This window comes from Agelaius tricolor, unplaced genomic scaffold (genome assembly GCF_023055355.1).
Source record: "Agelaius tricolor isolate 1412-34295 unplaced genomic scaffold, bAgeTri1.0.p SCAF_13, whole genome shotgun sequence".
Taxonomy (NCBI): Eukaryota; Metazoa; Chordata; class Aves; order Passeriformes; family Icteridae; genus Agelaius; species Agelaius tricolor.
In genome coordinates this window covers 15,862,234-15,888,293 of record NW_027269273.1, presented here as the reverse complement: position 1 = coordinate 15,888,293, position 26,060 = coordinate 15,862,234, and the positions used below count along the sequence as shown (strand labels likewise).

Sequence of the window (26,060 nt, the reverse complement as noted above, 5' to 3'; positions counted from 1 at the left end):
GCTTACATTGTTTCCCAGCTGCTCTGCCTTTAAACAGCCTCTTACCCCAACTCAGGAGCTCCACCAATTGTAAAAGCAAGAACTAACCAGTGCCAGATTCAAGTCTCAAAATACAAACCCTCTGAGATACAGGGAGTGAAGGGCTGGGGGGCAAGTTCATAAGAAAACTTCTAAGCATTACTGTAGCATAAATAATATGGCATCTTTCACCTCAAATAGCCTAACACTTCATAAAGTGATATGAGCTCCACTAGTTGCTGAAACACAGCTATTTCTGAAGTGGAACCTGATCTCTTTCTCTTTTTTCTTTCTTTTTCTTTTTTTTTTTTTTTATTTCAAGCTAGCAGACAGCAATGTTTTAAGGTGGAGAGTGAAGGATAGAGTATACAACCAATCATAAATATAAATCTAGGAAGGCTTTGCAAAATGGAAAGATCAAGCAAAATCTACTTGTATTAATAGCATGCGTCCTGGTGTCCCATAAACTTGTGTCCTAAATTTATAAATGCAGTTCTTCTAGAAGAGATGCAGGCAGGATTTTGTCCTCTTTCTTTCAGCAATATTATCTTACTGGCCTGTGGTGGCAGATGCTTTGTTTCTTTTCCTCTCTTCGTTCAGTTTAATGTCCAAGTCCCGGAGCTGGCTGAGGAACCCCGTATTTGGGCAGATGTTTCTGTGAGTGCTCACTGTCTTGAGAGCATCCACGAGTGTCATGTTTTCATGGATCATTAGAAAGGCAAGCACTAAAGTTGCTGAGCGGCTCACTCCCATGGCACAATGAACGAACACCTTACCTGCACAAACAAAAAGGCACAGCAAGGTGAGTGTGCTTTATCATTTCTAAAGTGGATAAGACAAAGGGAGGAGAAAAAAAATTAGTAGAAACAAGTTAAGAAAGCAATGGTGACAATTAGGTGATCTTCATGCTGTCAGGAAGATCACCTCTCAGACAAGGTGGTATTTCATACTAACCTCCTGCATCTAATTCAGGCCTAAGAGTGAAATAGTTGAAATTTTCTGTGGAAGGAGAAGCTTTCTGTGACTGAACATGTTAGTATAGTTTGCTGTGAAAAAAAAAAAAGTTTTGGCAGAAAAATTTGGCCCATCCCTGACTGTGATCACTGGCAAGTCCCACAAACTCTGTGGGATAGTCTGCCTGTAAAAATGGAGTTGTAATTTACTGTATCTCAGCAGCCCAGTGTGAGCTATAACTGAGGATTTAATAAACCACTCTAGTGAAAGCAGCAGATCCTGCAGCCAGAGTCAGAGTCAGAGCAAACTCTGGAACAAATGGAAATTATGATAACTAGGCCCTAATCCAAACTCTGCTGACAAAAATTCAGCAGGCTGCAGGTCAGGCTCGTAGTTTTTGACTTAGTTCATTAACTTCTGCTGCTTCTCTAGCTTAATAGACAGGCTGAATAAAGCTGCAATTCTGTGAAGTACTTGAGCGTGTGAAGCATTCGAGCCAGCACCGAAGTGCCGCTGCTCCCCCAGGGAGCAGGAGCAGCATGCAGGGCAGGATACCCAGCTGGAGCCCCTGGCAGTGTGCAAGGGGTGGGAGGGATGTGTGGGAGCACACAGATCCTGCTGATCCCTACAGGATGAGCCCATGGGGCAGCATCTGCAGTGCCATAACCTCTGCCCTTCCCTCTACACTCCAGTCTCAGAGCTTGCCCTTCTTTCCACCAGGCTGGGCTGGGGGCAGGCAGTCTTCTGCAACTCCTGGGGACCTGGCACAGCCACCTTCCCTGCAGCACATGGCATAGGCGCCCTTCTCCATCCTCTGCTCAGTGGCTCTGTCTCTGCTTCCTTGAACCATATGCTGATTCTGAGCTCTGTTGATGCCTGTTACTGCAATGAAAAGTCATTTAGCTTGTGTTGAAATTTCCCCTCAAAGCTTATCTTTGCTTCTCTCTTACCTCCTGAAGAGTTTAAGGCCTTGCGTATGAAATTGGCAGCATCATAGAAGAAGATACTTAAATCGAAGGCAGGATCATCAAATGCTTCTACTCCATAGTACTCTATTTGCAGATCTGCATAATATTTGGCTCCCGTGTTGATGCTATATGGTCCATCTGCTGCATTAAGGATATGAGTAATTTTGAGGCTTTGAAGTGTAGTTTTGCTCCTAGCAGCCCACCTGTTGAAAGATATGAAGGGCACATTGGCAACGCTCCTAACATTCTGCAAAAATAGCATGGTTTAAAGCTAGTGCCTGCTCCCACTATGGAAAGATGCAGGAACTGCATCCTGCTTTCAGAGGAGCAAATTTCAAGAAGCACATAGTGCTTTGCACATGAAAAATGTGATATGGAGGTATGGAGAACAGCGGGAGCACAGACTTGCCAGTGGGTTACTGTCAGTTAAGCAAATGCCTCCCAGCAGATAATCCCTGGGAACATGGCTTACTGTATGAAGTGGTCAAGATTTTCCTTAAATATTTGTTTAGGAAATTTTAGAGCTAATCTCTCATTGGTAGTGTACCTCGTCTCAAGAGTGAGAGTTTGCACAGATGTAGGAACACCTTGTTCCTGGTTTGGACATGAAGTGGATGCACTGTGTTCACCAGCTAGGTGAACCCCACTTCCCACCATAAACTAGGACTATAGGCATTCAACAGGATTCTGAACCTTAACTGATATATTCATGAGGAGGAGGAGCTGGGAAAAATGGGCTAATGATCTAGGTAATCTGCAGTAATCCAAGTGGAAGGAAATAGCAATAAATATTATTGGTCACAAGAATAAGGTATTTGCATGAAAATTCATGTTTGATATTTTCAGTTTTATCATCTTTGAAAGAAAGCTTGGATTTGGAATGTCAAGATCACTATTGCACAATTCATTTGGGTATTCCTCCTTCTGGGTTTTAATCTTGCTACCCCTATTTGAGTCTTAGGTCTACCGGCCTCTTATCTGCTGCCTTAGAGGCCACAATTTCCAGGCCACATAAGGCATCTCAGAATTGACATCAATTTGGCATAGGTTCTTTGAAGACTTTAGTCTAGAATACAAGTAATTTTTACCCTGCTAAATCCATGGTGGTTCAAAAATATAAAAAACCAAATCAGACATGCTAGGAGTAAGTCACCATTTTGCATGTTATATGTTTCTTGACATCCAAGCTCTTTACATCATCAGTTTTGGAAGCCTGTATCACAAAAACATTCCTGAAGACCCAAAAGCTGCTCCCCAGTAGTACCACGCCCTTTCCTCCTCCTCCTCCCAGGGACTGATAACAGGTTAACAATAGGACCATAAGTTCTTACGCATCTCCCACGTAGATATTTGGCCAGACTTGGTCCACATGATTATCAGAGCCTCCTCTGAGCCACAGGAGCTGCTGGAGATCTGTTAGTGACGGTGTTTCGTAGGTAGTGCTGCTAGTCAGAGATGAAGAGTCTCTGGTGCGAAGCATCTTGCTGTTCCTTTGCATGCACTCAGGCTGTATCAGAGACAGCTTTTCTGAAATGAATTGAAAGGAAATTTTCATACAGAAATACTATTCCCTAGAAAGTAGACCTGTTCATTACCCTCCAAATAGGATTACATTATTAGAACTAGTGTGTGCAGCAGGGCCTGCAGGTGTTGCTAAAAGCATCCAGAGAGCAGGACTGACTCAGGGGTAGGACTCTACAGACATGTAATTTTTCCCCTGAGAGAGCAGCATAAGATAATGTGATTTAATTTCTTGTCGAGTAACACCATTAGTAAAGAACAGCTGCACCACCCGAATGCAGACTGGATGAACCTTGTAGGCACAGGTAACATTTCTCTTTTTGTTAAAGTGCTACCAGAGTATTTCTGTACACTTGATTCTGATTACTTAAAGCTGGAAGTTATTGAATGCATCAATTAATTGACTTACAAAGTTTCTAGGGCCACACTGAAAATCTTAGGATGTGTATGTGAGCGCCATCTATATGGTGCATGTGTACACACATAGAAACAGTGTGTACATACAATTTTATTTCATTTATAGTGATGTATTTAAACACACCTACACACATACATACATGTATACATAGGAAAGGATTTTCACATGCATCTATAAACATATATATATTGTATATGTCTGTATGTATAGAAAGAGAAATTGAGAGGATTTGAACTAGTTTTTTCTCTCTCAGTTGAATATCCCTGGACACTCAGCTATACTGGTATTCTTGCGCCTGTCTATCTCAATCTCTCCTCTGGGAGCTGTTCCACTTTGTATAAATAATGTGATAGCTACTTCCCTCCAGAGAGGGGCCATTTTTCTTGTCTGAGGGGCAGGGCACTTACCCAGGATGTGAGAAAAAACAGTATTTTTGAAATTATAGAGCTAAAGGTTCTGGCATTGTTGTCCTGTTGAGAATCCATCTAGGGCTCCCTCACAGGTCTCTGAGATACCAGACCTCTGAACCCTCACAAGTCATGCTGTGGAATATGGGCAACCCTTTTGCAATGCTGTTTGCTGGTTTAGACCCAGCAAGCCCAGGTCAGATGGTTCAGCTGGAAGCAAAGCTCAGTCAAGAGCAAGATATCCAAGCAGTCCCTCTTCCGAGATTTTAGAAACATTTCTCCTGCCTGGATCTCATTATCCTGAATTGCTGTTCTTGCCCCCTGAAACTATTAATGATCTTTATTTTTTTGCTTGTTCTTACTCAAGTCATAATCAATGTGGAAGGCACACTAGAACTCTTCCCAAAGTAGGGTAAATGGTGTTTATTCTGATATGGCATCAGCTTTCACTCTAATGCCTGAATGCCTAAATCTAAAGTTTGGGTTTATTTTCTCAGCAATTTTAGAAAACAAGCATAGATGGACCTTCAGAAGTCATCTGGTCTTCCCCACAGCAGCAGCAGCAGCCATATGGATGTTGCTCCTAAAACAACTTTGTCCATGTACATTACTTTTAACAGTGTAAGCTGATTTGGGGAATAAGCAGAAAACAAGGGAGAATATATTTTTGCTTACAGAAAAAGAAGTGGAGTTGATGTGAGGCATATTCTGAACATACACATATATTTCTGAGTCCTCAGTCTAAATTTGCTTCCTTTGCCCCTTCCTCCCTCCTCTCCCCACAAATGTTAAGTGCAGTTATAGCTTTTGTATGTTCCAATAAGAAAGAGGTCTCCCTAGGGTAACTACTTAATAAGCAAGATATGAAAAGCACAATAACGATGATGGGAGACATAGAGAAAAGAAGACTGGTTTTACTTTTAATGATGGAGGAAAAGAACTGCAGGGAGGTAGAGAGAAATATAGAGATAAAAGCCTATGAATTTTTCAGGGCAGATAATATAAGATCAAGAGCTTTGGTAAAGGAGTATGTTGTGCAATCCTAGCCCAGATTAGCATGAAGAATAGCACAGAAACAGATAGTGTGCATTGCCCTACAAGTTTTACTGCCTTGTGGAAGTCATGCACTGTGCTCAAGAGCTACTGCCAGCATCTTCATGATGACCTGTTTGTACTTCCACCGACACAGAACATTAAGCTGAAGCAGTTAAAGAAAATCAAGAATAAGATAATACAGCTTCTACATCAGGAGATTAATAGGACCATGGGCTCATTTTCGAGGAGTGTGGCTGACTCTGAGTTGCTGCAAATGCTTAAGGGCTGAAGTTGTGGAGCAGACGGATACCAAACTTTCATTTCTCCTAGACCCTGCTGCTTTAAACTTCTCTTGTAGCCTCTCAGTTACAGTAATGGAGATGATGAACAAAGAGAATTAGATTGTGTGGCCACTTGTCTAAGACCTGACTTTGAGGAGGTTCTCCCAAAATTGAGTCATTTTGGTGCCAGTGACATTTCACAGATGACTCTTTGCAGCCAGGGAAATGCTTTGCAACAGAACTCCATTTCATAGAGCAATCCTCTTTCCAAAAGGTGTACCAACATTTTTTTATTCACATGCTTGATGTCAGACAAGTGAGCTCCTTGTGTCAATACAAGCACGGCTCCTCCCAAGAGCACAGCTCCCGCCTGCGCTGCATTGCCTGAAATTGGAGTGCTCGGCAGGGCCTTCAGGGTAAGCCTGGAAATAGCTATAGCAGATGATTGGACTAATGAGAAAAGCAATATGAATTTTTTAATTGAAGGCCAGGGACTTTGGTGAAGGTTTTCCCCCACCTTCTACTTTAAGATACTGCAGAGGCAGCAAAAGTGCTGCCACTGATTACATTTCTCTAAGCTTCTCCTTCTGGGTGGCTCCCAGAAGCTGCTCTAGTTGGAAACAGTGTCAGTAGGAGGGCAGGAATCCCTGTACCAGAGGGAAAACTTCTGTCTTACAAGGCCACTAACATTTTCTGCAGAGATCTAAACCATGCAAGTTGGATAGGATTACTTTTCTTTTAAACTGTAGCCATCTCATTAGCTTTCCTTCCTTCCTTCCTTCCTTCCTTCCTTCCTTCCTTCCTTCCTTCCTTCCTTCCTTCCTTCCTTCCTTCCTTCCTTCCTTCCTTCCTTCCTTCCTTCCTTCCTTCCTTCCTTTCCTTTTGTCTCTTTCTCTCTTTTTTTCTCTTTCTTGCTTTCTCACTTTCTCTCTCACTTTCTCTCCTCTCTTTCCTTCTTTCTCTTTCCTTCCTTCTTTCATCTTTCTTATCTTTCTTATCTATATTTCTTATCATCCTATCTTTCTTTCCTATTTTTTTCTGCTTAAAAGTAAAACAACAGAAACAAAACAATTCAACCTACGGGAGACTTTTGAGGCTGGACAGAGATTTTAATGGCAATCCACAGAATACAAGGTAGCACACAAGCTTGAAAACTGTCTTGTCATTTTGCATCATTTCCCACCCACCTGGAGCCCTGGGGTACAGCCCAAATGGCCAGGGCCAGCTTTGACCCCTGTCTGACCTGTGGAGCCTGGGTTTCCCCAGTGGTCCAGAAGTTGCCCTGGAGGCCGAGGCTGGAGGTGGCCGTGGGTGACATTGCCTGGCTGCAGGGAGCACCCAGGAAAGGCTGTGGATGACTCCATGATGTCTGCATGCAGCTGGGGGCAGCTCCTGAGGGACTCAGTCATGCCAGGACCTTGTCTATAACAACCTAGTGGAGCTTTGTATCTTCCCAGTATTGTCTAGCCACTAGAATACTACAGTCTGCAAAGCTTTTTGGTTTGGTTTTTGGTTTATTGGTTTGGTTTATTTTTTTTTCCTTCTTTTCTCTATGGTGGAAATGATTGCCCTTTTCTATTGAACATCTCTGGAAAAAAAAAAAAAAGAAAAGAAAAGAGAAAACCCACATAAACCCCCTAGTGACTTGAATTGGCTAAAGCACTTAATAGATTTGTATTGCATTTGAAGATTCTAGTGGAAAAAAACTCAGCAAAGTTTTGGGGGTAAAAATGCAAACACTCAAATATTGTAGATATTAAATAGTTAATTTTGCTATTTCAAAAAAAAATTTACCATTTCCATTTTTCTATTCAGTTACTTTGTTTTGCAATTTGTTCTCCTGCATTGCAGAAAGTATTTTAAAACATTAAACAAGATGAAATGGCTTGCTCCTGGTTGAGAAAAATATGTTTTATTTCACTAACAATGAACACAGACTGAATAACCACCTATTTACCTAGGTAGCACACAAGCTTGAAAACTGTCTTGTCATTTTGCATCATTTCCCACCCACCTGGAGCCCTGGGGTACAGCCCAAATGGCCAGGGCCAGCTTTGACCCAAATTTTCACTTCTCTAACTCCCTGCCATTTTGCCATGGTTGTTCCCTTGTCTCCTCAAGATGGAACTGAGCTGTAGAGAGATTAAATGAATGTCTGGAGTCCCAGGAGGAGTCTGATAGGACATTAGTTGGACCCAAATCATCTTTCCTCCTTCCCTTTTGCTAGCACCTTCCTGGCTGGCACAGCTCTGCCTGTGGTTATGCTGATAGCCCAGATGGGGACTTTCAGTAACAAGTCCTTACATGAGATTATTGAGAGTCTCAGGCACAGCAGGGCCTGTGGATACTACAATAGCACAAACACTACCTAACAATAACATGATACAGAAAGCTCCTGCAGCCAAATATCCTGAATTCTCTGTATCAAAAACCTGACAAACTAAATGGTTCAAAATTCCAAAGCATGGGGTCAGAATATAATTCATGTGGAAGGGGAAAAAATTGAAAACCAGCCTCTTGATGCATTTGAAAATGCTGTCTACTCTGTTTTTTCTTCTGTTTTCTCTCAGCAAGCATCTCTACACTCTTCTTTTACACTCGTTGCTCTTTTCTCTCAGGTAGTGTGTAACACTATGGTTCTTTGTCCTCCTGATGGAAAATTCCAGATGGAAAGAAGTGTGTTTCACAAGGAAATGATCATGTTAGTGGAATTAATCCTTTAGATACTGTAACGTGAAATATGATCTTCCTTTTTGTTAAGAAGACCCAGTCTGTGTCTCTACACTTTGGTCAGAATCTGACGCTAAGAGAGCCCAGGAGTCTCTTGAGGTAGAGCTGAAAGCTTGGTGTGCAGAAACAGGCACATTTAAAAGCAATAGCAAAGTTAAAACAGCCAGATGGGAACCTAGCAGGCAACCGAGAGGGGAACTCTCTGTTTTCCTTGCAAGCCTACAGGGGCTTGTTTGCAGGAATTAGAATCTCTCACCAGCAGTTCACTGCAGCGCTAATACCAAGTGGTATTGAAAATGAGAAGCAGGTTATGGCTGATGGTTTAAATGAGGTACCTATGGGAATTTAGAAATGAGATCCTGGACTTGTCTTGGTGTAGACTGTGCACATGGCAGAGCAATATTGCTTTCTTGGCTGACTGCATCATATATTATGGCCTTTTATTTTGCCCACAGTCAAACAGCAGGGAATAGTAGAAGTTCATTGCTCCAGCTCAGTGTTCAAACTCTGATCTGCCTCACCAGAGGCAGTGCCCCTGAATAATGGAAAGCAGAATTGGTCCCTCAGCTTCTGTGCAGGTTCACGTTCAATGCAGCACCGTATAAATGCTATTGCTGTTATTTTGGAGTAAAGAGAAAAGCAGAATGTACAATTAAAGCTCTGTTTGGTTCAGGTTTTAAGAGAATTTACTACCTGGGAAAGATGCCAGATCGAGGGCTCTGTAAAACACAGCCCGCCCTTTAAACGCAGTGTCAGGAAAGAGCAGGAGCAGCCCTCAAAGTCTCCTCCATGATTCCCCCCTCAGCCCAGCCCAGCTCAGATTGCAGATGCCCCTCACCCTATGCTGGCAACTGTGTTTTACAGGGTGGGAGAAAATCTGAGTCTTCACACCTCGTCACCGCTTGGTCTCCCTCCTGACATCTCCATTCACATCCGGCCTTGTGTATTTATGATGGGGCCCTCTCACTTCTCCAAACTGAGCTGGAAGGTACCAACTTCTGCTTGCAAGGAGTCTGAGCTGGGCTGGAAAGCTAAAGGCTCCTTCCTCTGTGAGCCCTCCTGCTCCTGGTCCATGGGCTGCCCATGGTGCTGGAGAGGCTGCCGCTGCTGCCCCACAGAAGCTGCCTCCACCTGGGGAAAGCAGGAATGCACAAGGCCATTTCAGTAGAGGGAGTGATCACAGGGCAGGGCAGGTGCTAGGAATCAGCTTCAGACAGGGTTTGGATAGCCAGAAGAGCTCCAGGAGGTGAAGCAGGTCCCAGGTGAAGTGGGAAGACAAGGGGCTGCATGGCTAGACACAGGCATGCAGGTGGAGGTGGAGCCCAAGCATCCCAGCTCAGAGGGGCCCCTGAGTGAGGCAGGGAGCCCCAGTGAGGCCTCCCAGCAGCCCCACCCCAGGTCACACTGCCACTGTTGTCCTTGGACAAGGCAAGCCCCCGGGAGGGCCAGGGCTTGCTGAGCTCAGTGGGGTGAGCTTCACCTGCACCTTGCTAGGTTTTGGGAAGAGGGTGCTACCTTACAGAAGTGCTCCTGGAGAGCATTTCCTCTTCTTTGCAATATAATAGACCTGCACATATTTTCCCAAAATTGTAATTCCAAGGGGGGATAACCTTTGTGTTGCCCCCTCCCACCTCCCCCAACCCTCCTATCTGAGTCATGTAGCCTAGGAAGGAGCACTTGCCCACGGACGTGGCTAAGGTTGCAGGAAAGGATGGCTTAAAAATGGAGGCACTGGTTGGAAAAATGGGGAATCCTGCTGGCAGTGACAGGTCATGGCTGTGGCATGACACCAGCTTTTACATCTGCAGTTTTCAGATTCAAAAGAGATAAAAAAGGAAGTATTACCTTAGCAGCTGGCATCTCTAAGCTATGGAATGAACCATCCCCAGCAAGACAGCGCTGCCCTCCACAGGCTCCTAGCACAATTTCCGAATGCCTTTGGATATCTTCGAGCCTAGGGTGATTCTTTCCCCTTTATTTCTCCTCTGGGGCATTTCTGTCCAAGGTACAGCTAGGAATTCAAGCCCCCCAAAACTATGGATTTTTTTTGATGCATCTCAACTGTGCTAATGCTTCTCCCTGAATTAAAATTGTCTAGTCTTAAGTCCTGCTGCCAGCAGCCATAACTGTGCTGGATGCTGTAGTCAGGGGAGCACACAATCACCATGCAGCTAACTGCTTCTAATAGTAGAACCTTCACTCTAATCTTACATAACACCAGTAATGGAGCAGAGAGGCTGTGGCTTCTGAGGAGCTTAGAAAGCTTTCTTGGGCAGCTCATGCCCTGAGGGCAGAGAAGCTGCAGCTGCAGTGAGAGCAAGAAAAACAAAATGACCTTGATATTGATAACAGTTCAGTGAGTGCTGTCACAGCCAGTGCTGTTCCAAGACTTCACTGGCGTCACAGGCTGTCAATAGGTGTAAGTTATGGTCAGTTCTGATAAAAATGTTGTCAAAGAGGCCAGACTGAGAGAGGGATGTGGGGAAATAATGTCTTGCAAGCTTCAGGAAAGACAAACAAGGATGTTAATATATTGCTATTTAAAGGGCCTCCAAAGCAATTTGACTTCTGCAGGCAGTATGGATTTGTGTGACTGTGGATTAAAGGGCTTTTTTTCTTCTCCTTGATTTACTCCGCAAATGATTTTTATATGACTGCTGTTATCAATACAAAATTGACAACTCTGTCAGGTTTGCAAGATTTCAGAATATTTGAAGGCATGAGAAAAGGGTTTTGATATTCCTCAGTCGTTTGGCAGGGTAGCTTTGAGCTGTCTCTCCCTGCACTTTTAACATAAGTAGTGAAGTGCTCTCCTTGCTTTGCCTTTCTTGAAACGGTACATACAAAAAAGGCACCTTTTTCTAAGGCTGACAAAGCTGTACAAATTCTTTGCTATGGAATCAAGAGCAAACTTCAAAACTCTGCAGTAGATCTATTTTGGCACTTGAGTTTTTTAGGCATATCATAGAGCTTTCCAGCAACATTCTCAGCTCTGTTGGGGCAGAGGGGAATGTTTTTTCTTTTGATTTTTTTTTCAACTGCTGACTTTAAAATCATTATTTGATTTTGATTAAGTCATCTTTTAAGAAGACTGATTGTATGTCACAAAGGAATTGATCACTGATGAGCACATGACACTACCTAAAAGGAGATATTAAGACTCAGAACTGGGATTTCCTGTCTCTTGCAGCTTTTGATTATGTGTCTAATGAGTATTTGCTCCTCATTTCTTATCTTAAATTTGAAGAAATACAAGTGAGTGGTTTTTCTGTTGCACCTCCCTGGTACCAGGGTGCCAGGTAAATCAGAGTGAAGTAGGAGCTGCCTCACAGGGGCTGTGGGCAAAGCAGGGTGTGCAGCTGCCTCTCCAGGCTGTGAGGGATGAGGGCCGAGGGCAGTGGGGATGTGCTGCTGTCCCCTGGAGCTCCCAATCCCAGGGTCACTGGGAAGGAGTTTCCCTGCCTGGCCCTGCTGCAATACCTCTGTGAGAAGCAGGCAGCACAGCGCTGCCCCACTCCTGAGACTGAAGCTATGCAAGCCTTGCAGTTGGTCAGGCAGGGCAGAAGCAAGGCTTGTTTTGTCCCAGAAAGTTTTTGGAGAGTGTTTTCACTTCATTGCCAGGTTCCACTATATGTAGCCAGGTTTTATGCTGTTGTTTTTCTGATTCTGTTTCATGCCCTAGGTGTGGAATGTAGGTGGATGACAAGGCTGGCAGGTAGGAGATGCAGGGGAGAAGAGCCTCCATCAAAGCAGCAGCCTCAGGGCTCCCAAGAGGGAGAGCTGAGCAGAGCTAGAAGGAAGGAGCTTGTCCTTGCTGGAGGCTGTGCCTGCTGCAGGTGGTTTACAGCAGACACTTTGGGAACACCCCGCAAACAGAATGGTCCATTTTCCCAAAGCAAACCTCTGTGCCTCCAGCACAGCCTTGGGAAGGCTGTCCCCGGCCTGAGAAAGCTGCTGGGAGCAGGAATGCACTAAGGACTGCGACATTCTCAGGTACAATGGCAATGGGAGTCACCTGTGAGCTATAAATAGCACTGACATCCTTTCTCTCCTGTGCCTGCAATCCAAGCAGTCATTTTTGCAAGTGCTAGTGAAAATGAACAAAGCTTTGAAGAGCTTTTATTAACACTCTCTTTGCAGGCTGGAAATTTTCTTAGTAAGTAGTGACTAGTTTTTCTTACTGACTCTGAATTTTGCATTTATTTTAAGGGAAAATTCTGGCATTTTTTTCTTTTTGAATTTTGAAAAAAATCATATATAATTTTCATATTTTTACCTCATCTGTCTGGGAAGAGCAATTGTGGCAGGACAGTTGGGATCACAAGTATTCATTTTCAAAAATCCTCTGTGCAATTGCAGGAAAAGGGGGCAAAACCCAGGAACCTAGATTCAGTCTTATATAAATCTTACATGCATTTTTAACAAAAAAATGTAAATGTTTTGGTTTAGAATTAAGCAAATAATGCAGGATGTTTGGGCAGGTTTTGTGGTGTTTACATTGAGAGAGCAGACAGCAATAGTGGTTGCAGTAAAAGGAGAGCTTTACATGCCTATCTTCCTACAGTTTCATAGGAAACAAAGATGGCTTTGTTAAGGAGCTATGAAGACCTTAGAGCAACACTGGCAAAAAGGAGCCTTTTCAAAATATTTAGGGTTCACTTGATGAAGTCTTGTCATAACATGAGTAAGTCTCACCTGTTATGCAACTCTCCTTTACTCTTTGTAGACAGCAGAAAACACAAAGGTGTACAAAACAGACACTTTCCTCTGGGATAACCAAAGAATCCCTGCTACAAGATCAACTAGTGGAGCTGGAAAAATTAGTCAAGCTTTTAAATATGCAAGAGGGGCTGTATTTTTTTGCAGTGATGCCAACTAATCTAATTCTAGATTAGACTGTTTTACTGACAACCCTTGTACTAGGCCAGTGGGCAGCTAGTGAAACGCTGTGATTTTTCCTGCTGCCACAAGATGGCAGGAAAAAACAATGTTGGGGGATTTAAAAATACACAGAGATGGGCCTCGCAGAATGGAATACACTGACTGGCATTTAAAGGGAGAACTTGCAAGAAACTGCACGTTGGATGGAAGAAAAATGTGAAATGTACGGAATTAATTAGATTGGTATTGACACTGGTGTATACATCAAAAGATCTACACTGTATCCTTTCCTGTGCAGGTTTTGTGTATAAGAAAAGCCTGTGACAGTGCTCATTTTTTCCTGTACACTGTGCAGTTTGGCCTGGTTTTGTTCTGCTGGCAAAATCTGTTGTACAAACCAGTCCAAGACATAATGCACTCACCTAAAGTAAAAAGCAGGGTGATTATTTTAGTCTTTTATACTGTCTTCTTCCAAATACAGTTCTCTTTCCATTTCCTGTTCCTCCAGCCATAGTAGAAAAAGAGCCCAGCTAGAGGACACTGCTCTGGCTTTTGGGAACAGTGGGAGACACAAGGGACAGCAGCTGGGCAGGAGGGCATGCCTGGGTGCTAACAGGCTGTGGCACTGGGTTGCTGGGCTGGGCTGTGGGATCAAATCCATGTCCCTCCTGCCTGTTCTCCTGGGAAAACTGGCCCTTCAATGCAATGGGTGAGGTGCTTTTCTTATCCTGACTTATTTAATGTCTGTATGGGTGTCACAGGAGCTGCTGGGGCTTTGGAAGAGGGCTGGAAGGGAGGAGTCTGTGCTGTTCATGCTCTCTCCCCAGCTGCCTTCACTTCAAATACTTTTCTTAAAGGAAATAAACCCTCTACAAGAACAGAAATTGGTTTGGAAAGTACAACCAGACTGGCTGGGGGTTTGGAGTTATCCAGAGGCATTCCTCCTCAGCAGCCAGTGTGGTGGTTCCCCTCCATTCTTCTGACAGATGAAAGAAAGCTGTGGAAAACTCACAAAGATTATTTGCACCAGGAGCTCGTGAACTGGTAGAAGTTAATTGTGCATGGCAGCACTGTGTAGGCCCGGTGGGTCCTGGCCCTGGTCCCCGCCCTGCCACACCACTGCTCCCTGCATGGCCTGGCCTGGCCTGGCCTGGCCTGGCCTCACCCGGCCTGGCCTTCCCTCACCGAGACATGGAGGACGTTCCTCAGTGCCTTTGCAGTTTGTCTGGTGAGGGGACAAAGCTCATGGTCATGGCAGCTGTGCTGCCCTGTGGCAGTGGCCTCCCCAGAGGCTCCTCCAGCACCAGCCTGCTCCTCACCCACCCAGCCTATTCCTCACCCACCCACCCAGCCTATTCCTCACCCACCCAGCCTATTCCTCACCCATCCAGCCTTCCCCCTCATCCATCCAGCCTGCTCCTCAGCTATCCATTCACCTTTTTTTCTCACCCAGCCTTCATTGCTCCTTTTCTTTTTTTCCCCCACAGCCTTCACCCCTCCTTGGAACTGATGGAGGCAAGGTGCTTGTTGGGGGTGTGAGGGCAATTAGGGACTTTTGTGCTAGGACCAGTTCTTCTATTCAGTCTGTAGTAATTAAAAGTATCAAGAGGTTTAAGAAATAACCAATCTGTTGAAAGCCAAAAGCTGGAGGATACACAGATATCCTGTTTCTTAAGCTGGCTTTCTCTAGACTCTGCTCTGTCCTGATGGAGACCCAGTCCTTCAGGTCCAACCTGAATTGGCTCTTCCCACTTGTCTTATGAATGCTGTGTCTACACTACTCATTACTAAATACTGAATTCTATAAAATGGGCACCAAATGTCCAGAATCTGCCTCCCAGGCTGGCAATACATTTGTCATTATGAACCAAGGTTCATTTCACAGTGACAACATGGAAGAAAATGACAAAGCAGCAAGAGTGAAGAAGCAAAAGCAAAATGCTTACAGCAACTTTCAACTGTTGAGATGATGATGGAAAAAGAACTGATAATACAGGTGCCCACCACCTGGGCAGGAACACCCTTGTCCCATGACATGATACTAAAACAGATCCTAATGCCTTCACACCTTTCCAGATTCTGATCCTACTTGGATTTTTAAGATATTCTTTCTTGTATTGCCTCTTTTCATAAAATTACTTTGGTCCCAGCTTGGTTCTGCAGTTAGCAGCTTCATTTTGTGAGGAAAACAAATGATGGAAGGACTGCAGCTGCTGGCAACACCGCAAGAACACTGCCAGCAGCCTGGCAACACCACAAGAACACATCCAGGAGCCTTCTTTTGCCCTTTGGCTGTCCACCTCTGAGTTATGGGGTCCCACCTGCTATTTAAAGGTAAATTAAGCTTCCTTGAAATTAATAGTTTAAATTGAGCACAAAATTACTTTGAACTTAGCTCATGCAGGACATCCTACAACCTGGGTCCTTTTGCCAGGCTTTCAGCAACTGATCATCTAGGTCAAAACAGCTCCAGGGCATGCTTAATCCTGCTCTGGATGGGAGGTGAGCAAGACTTTACAGATTGAGGTGTTAGGAGATATGTGTGTGTGGAGAAAACAACACTCTCTAGACACCTGCTCCCCTTCAGTGCTGGAAAGGAAAATTCTCCCCTTTCAGCACTAAAGCATTGACTGTAAGTGTCAATTTGCTATCTTTTATAGAGAAAACAATACTGAGAAACCATTCACCACAGGTAGTTTATCCATGAAGTAAGGGCTGTCCAGGAATTTGAAATCACTGGGTAGAAGGGATTTTCTATTTCTATTCTTATGGGTTAAGGGATTTTCAATTCCATTCTACCAGGTAAAAACTCTGTCTGAGTTTTTAATTTTTGTTCTGTTGAGTAAGGTGTATATGCCTGAGAGGGAACAAACACATGTACATGTCAGCTCCAAAGCGAAGAACCTCCTGCACAGGGGACATCATCTCACTCATGGTGCTGGATCAGGTCTTGAGAGGCTACACTGACCTCTGCTGTTCTCCTGCAACTTTTCACTATTGCCACAAGTAAGGGCTGAGATTGGATGGGTCAGTCTTAACCCAAAAGATCTAACCTGATCTGAAATGCAGGGGCCCATAGCTATGTGAGCTTAATTGGGCCCTTCTCTCTATTTCTGGGGCTGTCACACACAGGAAAGGTGGCTGCTGACTGTTGGAACAGAAAAATGTGTCACAGAGCTGAGGTGCTTTTCTTATCCTGACTTACTTAATGTCTGTCCCACCTCCTTATTCCATAAAGATGTCTGTCATGCCTGTCCCATTTTCTGCCTTTCTAGGGTCATAGGCAAAGTGATTACCAAGTAACTTCATCCCATCCCTCTATTAGATTAACCATTCCCTTGATGGATCACGGACTGGATGATGACAGGCAAAACGTCTGACATTAAAAACTCAAACTCCCTCTGCTCTCAGAGGTGCTGGTATGGTGATGGAGCTCCCCTTGCACACAGGCAGCCTTGCCTTCTGCCTGGTTACATCCCCTCCAGGCAGGATGGTGCATCTTGACTTTACAGCTGCTTTGTGTGGCTACACATGGTTTCACAGCAGGATCTATCGGCACCCAACACCCTCCTTGTAGGGATCTGAAAGAGTGCTCCCTTTTGGCACAGGAATGAGCCTGCAGTTCCCAGAGAACATAAAGACAAAATCCTGGCCAGAGAGGGAACCATGAGAACAGAGCTAAGGTTATGACTTTGTAAATGTTTATCTTCAGTCTATATTTGATGTCTGGATAATAAGTTGACCAGTCTCTTACAGAAATGTAAGGCAGGTTAAACAACAGAGGGCACACAGTGGCTCTCTTAAGCTGCAGCACAGAGCATGTGCAGGGCCTTACCATTCCCACTTGCCACCTTTGAGGCCAATGGATGCTTTCATGCAGTGTCTCTTCCTAAGCCCTTCAGAGATGAGCTGTAAGTATGGTTGATACAGCTGTGGGGTTTTTTTTCTAAAAGAAATGGCTTTCTTTTTGTACTGTTTGCATTTTTTCATGCTGCTTTGGTTCACTCACCGTTTTCTTCAGTTTGGTAAAGAAACTGTCTGTGAAAACAAGAATGCAAAAAAATAAAATTATTAAAGACAGATTTTTAATCTATACAGGGAAGAGATGTTTTAAAGTGAGTCTATCAGGTTATGCACCTAAGTATTATTTCTGCCCTTGAAAATCTTTCACTTACAGTGCTTAATTGGTCTGTGCAAATCCATTGCTTAAAGGTAATTGGACATTTTTATAGAAAGATCAGAAACAAAAACACTCCAGGCTGTTGTTCTAACCATTAAAAAAAAAAAAAAAAAGAAGAATTATGGAAAGAATATGTTTCAGGGCATCATCCAGCCTCTCTTGAAACTGTGCAAATTCACTTGGTGAAAACAACAGCAGACACGATGAAATGAGTTGTATATGAAGAACTGAGATCTCAAATGTGATATTATGCAGAAAGTAGAGTCTGTACTAAATAAGTAACAGCTCTATGTGTTACCAAGGGTGCACTTTGATTTTGATGAATGTTAAAAGAACCTTTAGCCTTGAAAATAAAGAGGATAATTTCTCTCTAGGCAATGGCTGCTCGTGAAAGCCATAAAATAAGAGCACTGGAGCCCTAATTTTATAGTGCTTTTTAAATGATTTTCAAATGGTCCAGCTGCTTTGTGCCACAATAGCACAAGGCAGAGATATTTACGCCGGCAATAACAAGCATGCATCAGCCTGCCCGGGCTGCTCTCCGCAGGCAGCCTGCGGGAGGCGAAACACACGTGGAAAGGTGATACTTGCCAGTGTGGATTGATCACAATCACACCATGGTCACAGCAATCCTGGGAAGCCGCTTTTTCCACCCAACAACTGGATTGTTTTCCTTGTCTGTGTGCTGCCTGCGAAGTGCAGGATCTGTGTGGCCGGCAGCGCCGGCTCTATTTTGACACTTGAGAGCCTGCCAGCAGTGCGTGCCTCTTAGGCCATACTGTCCTTGGCACACGTCTCCTTTTGGAAACAGGAGGGCAAACTCACCCCTGGGTTACACTGCTGGTTTGGGGTGGGAGTTTCCACAAGGACTGGTGTGGCCCCAGCTTTGGTGTTCTGATGCAGCACTGCATTACCTTCTCCAGAAATGCATGCATGTGGCAAGAGAACTCTGGGCAAATGCTATGGAATTCTGCTGAGATGCTGAATTGCCACCAGCAACTTTCCCCAGGTATTTTTACCTCTGCATGTTTAGGATTTCAGTCTAAAACTACAATTTATTTTCCAAACAAATGCTCTAAGATGAGAACTGCCCTGGGGTGGTCTATCTTAGTATGCAAATTTGGGTAGTCATTTCAACAGTTCAAAAAAAGTTTCAATTTTTTCTTTACAGTCCCCTCTCCTCAGCAAGACATTGACATAAGACAGGGTACTGGGAGAAATCTGCCTTCTGAGCCAGCAGAATAGGCTTTAAAGAGCAGTTCGTTTATGAAATATTCCATTAAAATTAAATAACTTGTCTCTTTCCATGTTCACAAGTGCTAGAGGCACAGCAATGCTCAAGTAATAAGAATTTTGGTGGGAATGGGAAATTTTGAACATGAGAGAAATGTCTAATTTATGGCTGAAAATTTATTGTATTTGCAATAATTCTCAGGTCCATAAAGCTGGGACAGAGCTGGGCAGAGGGCATGGCAGGAAGAAGTTACCTCTGGGAAGTCCTCAGCCATTGAGCATCTATTGTCAGCAGGGTGAGAAAACTGTCTCCCATCTGGGTGACTTTTACAGGCTGAGCAATATTTTCCCCTTTTCATTTGCTGATCCAAATCAGCAAAACAGGTTAGCATCTTTTTGTGTCCAGGGATATACTTAAGAGCTTTAATTTTAAACGGGGGCCTATTTTCTCTTGGAGTTGAGTTTTGAGAGTTTTAATGAGCAGAATGGACAGCAAATTAGGAATGTATCCCAGAGGAGTACCTAGCATATTTGCTGCCTTCATTTAACAAACAGATTGAAGAATGAAAGGAACATGCAAAATTCAGAAATATTCTATACCCTAAACAGAGAGGAAAAAATAGATTTGATGTTAAAGCTTTAGGTCATGTTCCTTTCATCTTTATCTCATATTCAGATTGTTCGTCTGACATATCTCTTTGTCGCTTTGTGTTCTTTTAATTTCATGAGTTTAGAGTTTACATAGGTGTATACTGTATCTGAGTTCACTATGTAGATCCTGCAGCTTGATGGAATTGCTCATGACTGGGTAACTCTTTGGATAGCATTGCCTAGAGGAAAGTGGCAGAATATCATAGGGTAAGCCAGCATAAAGGAAGCAGATCTGCTTTTTTGAAGAATACAGCAAATAAAGATTTTTCCTTTCAAAACAGAAAGGAATACACATAGTGCTGTTCCAGGCTGCACAGAACAGTGCTATGGTCACAGATTGCATAAGATTGTACTTTTGCCTTACTCGCATCTCATCTCATCTCTGAGAGATCCAATTTACAGCAGCTGAGATAAAGTAGCCTCCCGGGTATTACATACAGCCCTTTCATAAATCAAGAGCTGCTTTTTGTTACTAGAGATCTGAGTCCAGAAACAGAGGAAAACACATGGCATGAGGCTTTGTAAATGGCCAACTGGCATGTCTCTGCAATAGCTCTTTGCAGCTTTTGGCTATTTCTCAGATGAGGAAGTAACTATTTTTAGTTATTTTTGTTGTGCATTCTGACAAATCAATACAGAAAAACTGAAAAAAATTGTGATTTCTGACTGAGAGCTCAAGACTGTCTTCCCTTTTATAATTGCTTTTCTTTTTTGTCTCCTGTGACAGAAGATACATTCTGATGATTACTAGTACACCATGTGTGATCCTTGCCACTGATGTGGATACGGTTTTGTTGGTCACTCCTAATCTCTCAGGATCCTGCTGTTTTCCCATGTGCCAATGAAGACAATGTCTGCAAGTGGATAATTAGGCTTACCTGAGTGGTTGAGTGACATTTAGTTAATGCTGCTAAAGTAATTTGTGATTGCTTAATGCGAGCGCTGTGTAAGAGCAGCAGTTTACCTTTGGGACAGGGATTCACCATTTGCCCTTGTTAATGCACACGGAATGTACAGAAATGCACAACAAGGTCAAAGTCGATTGTGTCCGCTATGAAAGCTCATGATTGCAAGTAGCTCTAGTTATCTTGTTGCCTTGTAATGTATCCCTGTCTGTAGAGCCCAGTGCCCATCACAGTCTGAGACATTTTTTCCCCTTTGAGAAGTGTAAGAAAAAGTAAAGTAGTAGAAGAATGATACAAGGTTGCAATTTCTGTATATACTCAAATCTGGAAATGCAGAATTCCAAGTTATTTCACTTCTGAAATGAAATAAGTTTAACAAGTTTTACTGACTTCAGTTGGCCACAATCACATTGAGGACTGCTAGCCAAACACCCTACTAAAATTCACCTCAGGAGGTAGCTCTACAACTGGATTTGAAACATGCATGAACACACTGAGATTTTAGCATAGGTTGTAACTGTACAATGTTTCTTAGCTGAAGTGATATTAGCTTTGCTGATCCAGTTAAACTCCAGTTAATAAACCTACCTGCTTAAGATCAGCATAAAGTTTGACTTCTGCAGGATATTTTACATATTGTGCCCTCAGCTGCTTATATAGCACTTCAGAAAACATTGTACCTTTAAACCCAAAGGGTCTTGGCCTTGGCCTTGTATATCAGCAATGGCTGATAGCCAGACAAATATTTAATAATCAGTTTGTTGACAACTTCAAAGTCCTCCAGGATGAAAGTCATCATGTTAAGTCAGCCGTCCTTACTTTATTTTATGATATATTTAACTTGTTTAGAGATGCTGAACATCAGATTTCTGATAAAGGCATACAGAGAAATATTTCTTATAAAATACAGCATTAATTCTAGATTGATCTTTGATTTCCAAGTAGCTGCTCAGAAACTGCACATAAATGGTTCCACAGAAACAAGTGACAATATATGGTACTGCCCTGGGTTATTTTAGCTCTGGCACAAGTCCTGATGCTGGCATGGGTTTGCTCAGTAACAGAAACATCCATTGTTTATTAACTTCACTGAGTACTGGGTTGGGCCCTAAATGCAAATACTCTCTCCATTCCTATCTCATGAAGAGCCCATGAAATCTCATTCTCAGGTGTTGTTCCTATTTGTTTTATTGATGTTGGCACAATCAAGAAAATTCAATCTCTACTTGATCAACTTTCACTGTTTGGAGTCTGTAACTTGTATTTAAGCTGATATTAGTGATCAGCTGTTCCATTAACAAAGAAACCTGTTTTCATTTTTATTTCTGTTAGCTGAATGTTTTCAAAGTTCATCTTCTCCTTACAACACATACCCACTGTTGTTATCTATCTATTTTTTCTTTATATTCTCTACCATTTCTTTCCCCCTACAAGACAGAATGTGATTGAAAGAAACATTCAAGAGTAGTTTGGAACATGTATATTCACAGGCATTAAAAGGAGGTCTTGAAACTGCACATAAAAGGCTGTCTAAAATCAAATGTTGCTGTTAAGAGAACACCATGTCAGTGATGTTTGTGTTAAATCTTTGCCTGTACTACCTGTCAGGCTCAATTCTACAACTCCCTGTTTCTGCACATGGTTCTAATAAGTAAAAGAGTTAATTTCCAAGTGTAGTTACAAGGCTTAACCGGCAAGGCAAGGGTCGGTTTCGCACTCTCCTGGCCAAGGCAGGAGTTCAGCGAAGCGCTGCACATCGCTGTGGCTTCTGCCTGAGCACGGCCAGGCTCCGACCAGGGCCCCGTGCTGCTGGCTGTCCCCACCCGCAGGGCACAGGGCCACCTGCCGGCTGCCACGCTCCTGCCTGCAAGTGCAGGCGCATCAGGAAGCAGGCGACAATCTGTAAAACTAAGTTTTGTAAATGCAGATTATTTCCCCAAGGTCACCTAGCTCATTTTTTGGCTTTGCTGTTTCATAGCTAGAAGAATGGCCACTTTAGCTGTAATCAGTGAGCAATCAGCAGGGTTTTTAGTATCCCCTGTTTCACTCCTGTAGGGATTATTGTAATTTCTAGATATTTCAACAAGTTTGCAACCTGATGATGGTGAAACAACCCTTGTTTTGGCATAACACTGGGCACTAGGTCTGTTGAGTGCAGATGACTGCATGCTTTCTCTATCTTCAGAGTGAAACACCCATCTGCACAGTTTTCAGAAATAGTGAAGTCTGCTGTCATTCAGAATATCCATAGATTTGTCAAAATTTCAACTGCAAATCAAGTTGTCTTATAAACAGCCAAAATCAGAATATTTTTTAATGTGAAAATTCCATTCTAGTTAAAATTACACCAAAAAAGGTAAAAAACAATTGTTCAATTTTAAGGCTGCTTAGGATCATGAGCCTGTCTTGTCCTTTGTATGGTAAATGCTGTAGCATTTATAAAATCCGTATGTTGCACAATTATAAATTGATACAAAGCAATAAAGAGAGTCGAATTTTCTTTTTAATTGTTTTTCTGTGCAGTAGGTTCTTTCTTTAATGGATAGTCCTTTTGCTTTCTTCTGTGCTCATCTTGTCTATTTTAAGGCAATGAAATTTACCAATGCTAATTACATAAAGTTGGACAGCATATGTTAATGAGCACTGTATTCCCCAGCCCTTCAGAACAGCTCAGCCTCAAATAACACTTACATATTGCCTATGTAGAGATTAGGCCACTCTTCACCCACGTGATTTAATTCCACCTTGCAGCTGTCCAAAATATCTGGCAGTTCCTGGGCAGAGGGAGTGCCAGGCTCAGAGCACTCCTGGGCTGACAGGGTCTGTCTTCAGGTGCTGACCCCTTTGGAGGCCTCATGCAGAGTCAGGCAGAGGAGGGAGGGCCTGCTGGCAGCCGCTGCTGTGGAATGCACAGGGAAGGTTTTGCTGAAGCAGGCTCTTTCTGCAGCTTGATGTTCCCAAGCAGGTGGCTGACTCTAAATACAGCTCGCGCCTTGACGCCTCCCTGGATTAGCTCAGCAGTATCTCCCTGATGCAATGGGGAACAGCCAGAAAAATGAACCTTCTGCTTTAAGTGAATCTTATGCAAAAAAATGCTACTCCCATCCTGACATAAGCTATGGTGCTGTTCCTGCCAGCACAGAGCTTTCCCTGAAAGAAATGTCAGTGCAACCGAGACGCAGTCCCAAGTGCCTCATGTGACCCAGTTCTAATAATAAGCTACCAGGAAAGAGGGGACAGCACAGCTTGAGGGCGAGTTCAAAATAAACACCATGAGAACACTGGTCCTGGGCCTTACCCAAGGTTCACCAAGCCCACTGTCTTGTGCTTGACTGTGGCTGAAAGTGAATGCCTACAGAATGTAAGAACACACAAGCATGAATTATATCTGTGTATATAATAATAATAACACTCTCCCAGCTTCCAGCTGCAGTTTATGAGTTTGCTGATCTGGATGGAGTTTCTAAGTATTTGGTAACCCTGAATGGATTTCTGTCCCTCAAACATTTCCACTTGAATGTCTATAGGCTTTTACTCTCTGCAGCACCCTGTGGCAAGTGTTACACAGCTCATGTAAACCCCTCCCTTTCTTTCAGACCTGATTTCTACTGACTTCATCTGATGCCCTCGGTTCTTGTACTGGAAAATAAAATGAAGAGACGTTTTCACTGGAACTCTACATGGGTCCCTTGAGGTGACACTGGTTTTGTGATTGCTGTAAGCAGATTTAAGTCTGCCAGAGCTGTAGTGGGGACAGTTCCTTTCACTTGCACCTTCTCCCAGGTTGTGTAGACCCTCTTGACAAATGTGTATTTTCTGAATGAAGTGCCACTGGGAAGGCAGTATTTTTCCTTCATTTTGGTTCCTTAATATAACTTGCCAAACTAACATTCAAAATACAAGTTTTTCTGCTGATAGTGGAAAGCAGTGAAGTACTAATGTCACGTCACATCATGACGTGAATTATGGATAGTGTAATTGACAGATGAGGAGGTCCTTTTCCTCTTAGCACATTGCAGCAGACAATGCTTTCTGTTTTAAGAAGTTACAGGACTATTCTTCTGCTTTTTCTTATGTTGACTGGAAGCTTTTCCCCAGCACAAATGTGCACTCAAAGTAAATCTGTATATAAAGACACAATACAGGCAGGCAGGAAATATAAGCAACACTGACGCCACAGATTAAAAGCACTTCTGTGATTTGACAATGCCCTTGAAAAAAGTTTCTACCTAATTCATTCCTTCCACTGAGGTAAGTAAGTCATGCTTACAAGATCACTACCATGCCATTGGTGGCACGGATGCCCGAAAGACTCAGCTTCACTCTGTGCTCTTCCCTTCCCTGCCCCTGGTGAAACAAATACTCTCCCAGGATGAGCAGTATCTTCAAGAGCAGGTACTAATTTACAACAGAAGCAGCTTTCACAGCTGTGGCTTTGTAGGACAGATGCTCAGAGGCATGCAAAACATTATCCTGATGGGAGGATTCCATTAATCTTGCTCACATGTGTCTAATTTTGTCCAGCCTAAAGCCATTAAGATGCATTATTTCACTCACATGAATTTCAGATTTTTCAATGCTGTGTGTTCAAAAGGTTTCCAGACTAAAACCTACTGTAATGTGAATGAAGTATAAATTACAATGAAATATTAACTCCTATAAATACCTATTAATTTTTATGGTGAACTTCAAAGCAACCAACCTCCTCCTCCACTGCTCTGCTGCTTTGTGAGGTATAAAGATTGTCCTAGCACTGTTGGGTTTTAAATGTGATTTCCTATTTGATCTTTTTCTGACCAGTGGAGCTCTTTTGCAACATTTAGGAAAATCTCAATAGTCAAACTGATGTCTGAAAGGATCTTAAATGTGCTTATTTTGCAAAGCACTTGTGTACAGTGAAATAGGGAGGGATTTCTACATTCCCCTAAATGCTAGGCAGAATCAGCATTCATGTCATAACCTCTGAAAGAATGAATAAGGAAATGTGGTCTGGAAAGGAAGAGGTTCAGCTCCCAAGTCACCATTATATTAGTCTTCTAATAACCTTGCAAGTCTCTTACAGCAGAGAATAAAATGATCAGAACTGATGCTTCAAATGCAAACAAGCAAGCAGAAATGTATTTACTTAATCTGTTAGGGAATCTTTTAAGGTCAACTAATCAATAAATCCAACCAGCAGCAAAGGGCAAAACCAAATTTGATTATCACTTCATGGTTCACCACAAGGTAACAAGCTAATTTTAAGGCAGAGTGGTAGAATGAATTTCAAATGCTGTTGCTGTATTAAAAATCACATTGGTTTAAGTACTGATTAACTGGTGACACGAAAACTGACATCCTTAAAACATCTTAAAACTAATTTGTATCAATTAGGCCAAGCCACTGATGTAAGCTTAATGTCTACCTGATATTAAACCACAAGTGATCCAAAGCCACTGACACAGAACTGATTTGGGATAATTTGGAGTGTAAGAGAACTGAGGAGTCCAACTTACAAAATGCTTTGAAGACATGACATAGTCTTTTTAACATCCTCAATATACTACATGATATACATTATCTTTTTGAAAACACATTTAACAAGAAAATACTTGTGGGGCTTGCTGACCCAGGCTGCAGAAGTATCACAAACATTTATTCTGATGGTGTGGGTTTTGTGGCTGACACACCATAATATTTAGCAGACCAGAAATAGAGGAACGTTTCTGTAGGAGTGCCTGGGCTCTTAATAAACTGTCCTTGTCACATCATCAGGCCTGAAACTGAAACACTAAATTTTTCTTAGGAGAACATGCATGTGAGAACTGTAACCAAACTGAGAAAGATTATTATGTTACACTCCCAAGTAACGGGGCCTCAAACATCCTTTACAGCTAGA

The 26,060-nt window shown here is 42.9% G+C and overlaps 1 protein-coding gene across 3 annotated transcripts; it reads right to left on the bottom strand.

Annotated features, from left to right (window-relative positions):
* Nucleotides 1–435: 435 nt before the first annotated feature.
* Nucleotides 436–23,358, bottom strand: LOC139595533 (dual specificity protein phosphatase 13B-like). Of its 3 annotated transcripts, none has more exons than XM_071438847.1 (5): nt 22,874–23,358; nt 17,049–17,251; nt 3,272–3,467; nt 1,923–2,143; nt 436–794 (listed from the first exon to the last, which is right to left on the bottom strand). In XM_071438847.1, exons 3-5 carry the CDS (start codon nt 3,436–3,438, stop codon nt 568–570), a joined length of 615 nt encoding a protein of 204 aa, XP_071294948.1. In that variant the 5' UTR covers nt 3,439–3,467; nt 17,049–17,251; nt 22,874–23,358; the 3' UTR covers nt 436–567. The 3 variants fall into 3 exon arrangements, with proteins under 3 accessions (XP_071294948.1, XP_071294947.1, XP_071294949.1); XM_071438846.1 differs by having other exon boundaries at nt 17,223–17,251; nt 22,874–23,357; XM_071438848.1 differs by lacking the exon at nt 22,874–23,358 and having other exon boundaries at nt 17,049–17,564.
* Nucleotides 23,359–26,060: the final 2,702 nt, after the last annotated feature.

Coding starts and splice junctions, on each gene's coding strand:
- LOC139595533 (XM_071438847.1), bottom strand. CDS start 3,438: ATGCAAAGGAACAGCAAGATGCTTCGCACCAGAGACTCTTCATCTCTG. Junction 2,144..3,271: donor AATATCTACGTGGGAGATGC/GTAAGAACTTAT, acceptor ATCTTTCAACAG/GTGGGCTGCTAGGAGCAAAA. Junction 795..1,922: donor GGCCTTAAACTCTTCAGGAG/GTAAGAGAGAAG, acceptor TTGTTTGTGCAG/GTAAGGTGTTCGTTCATTGT.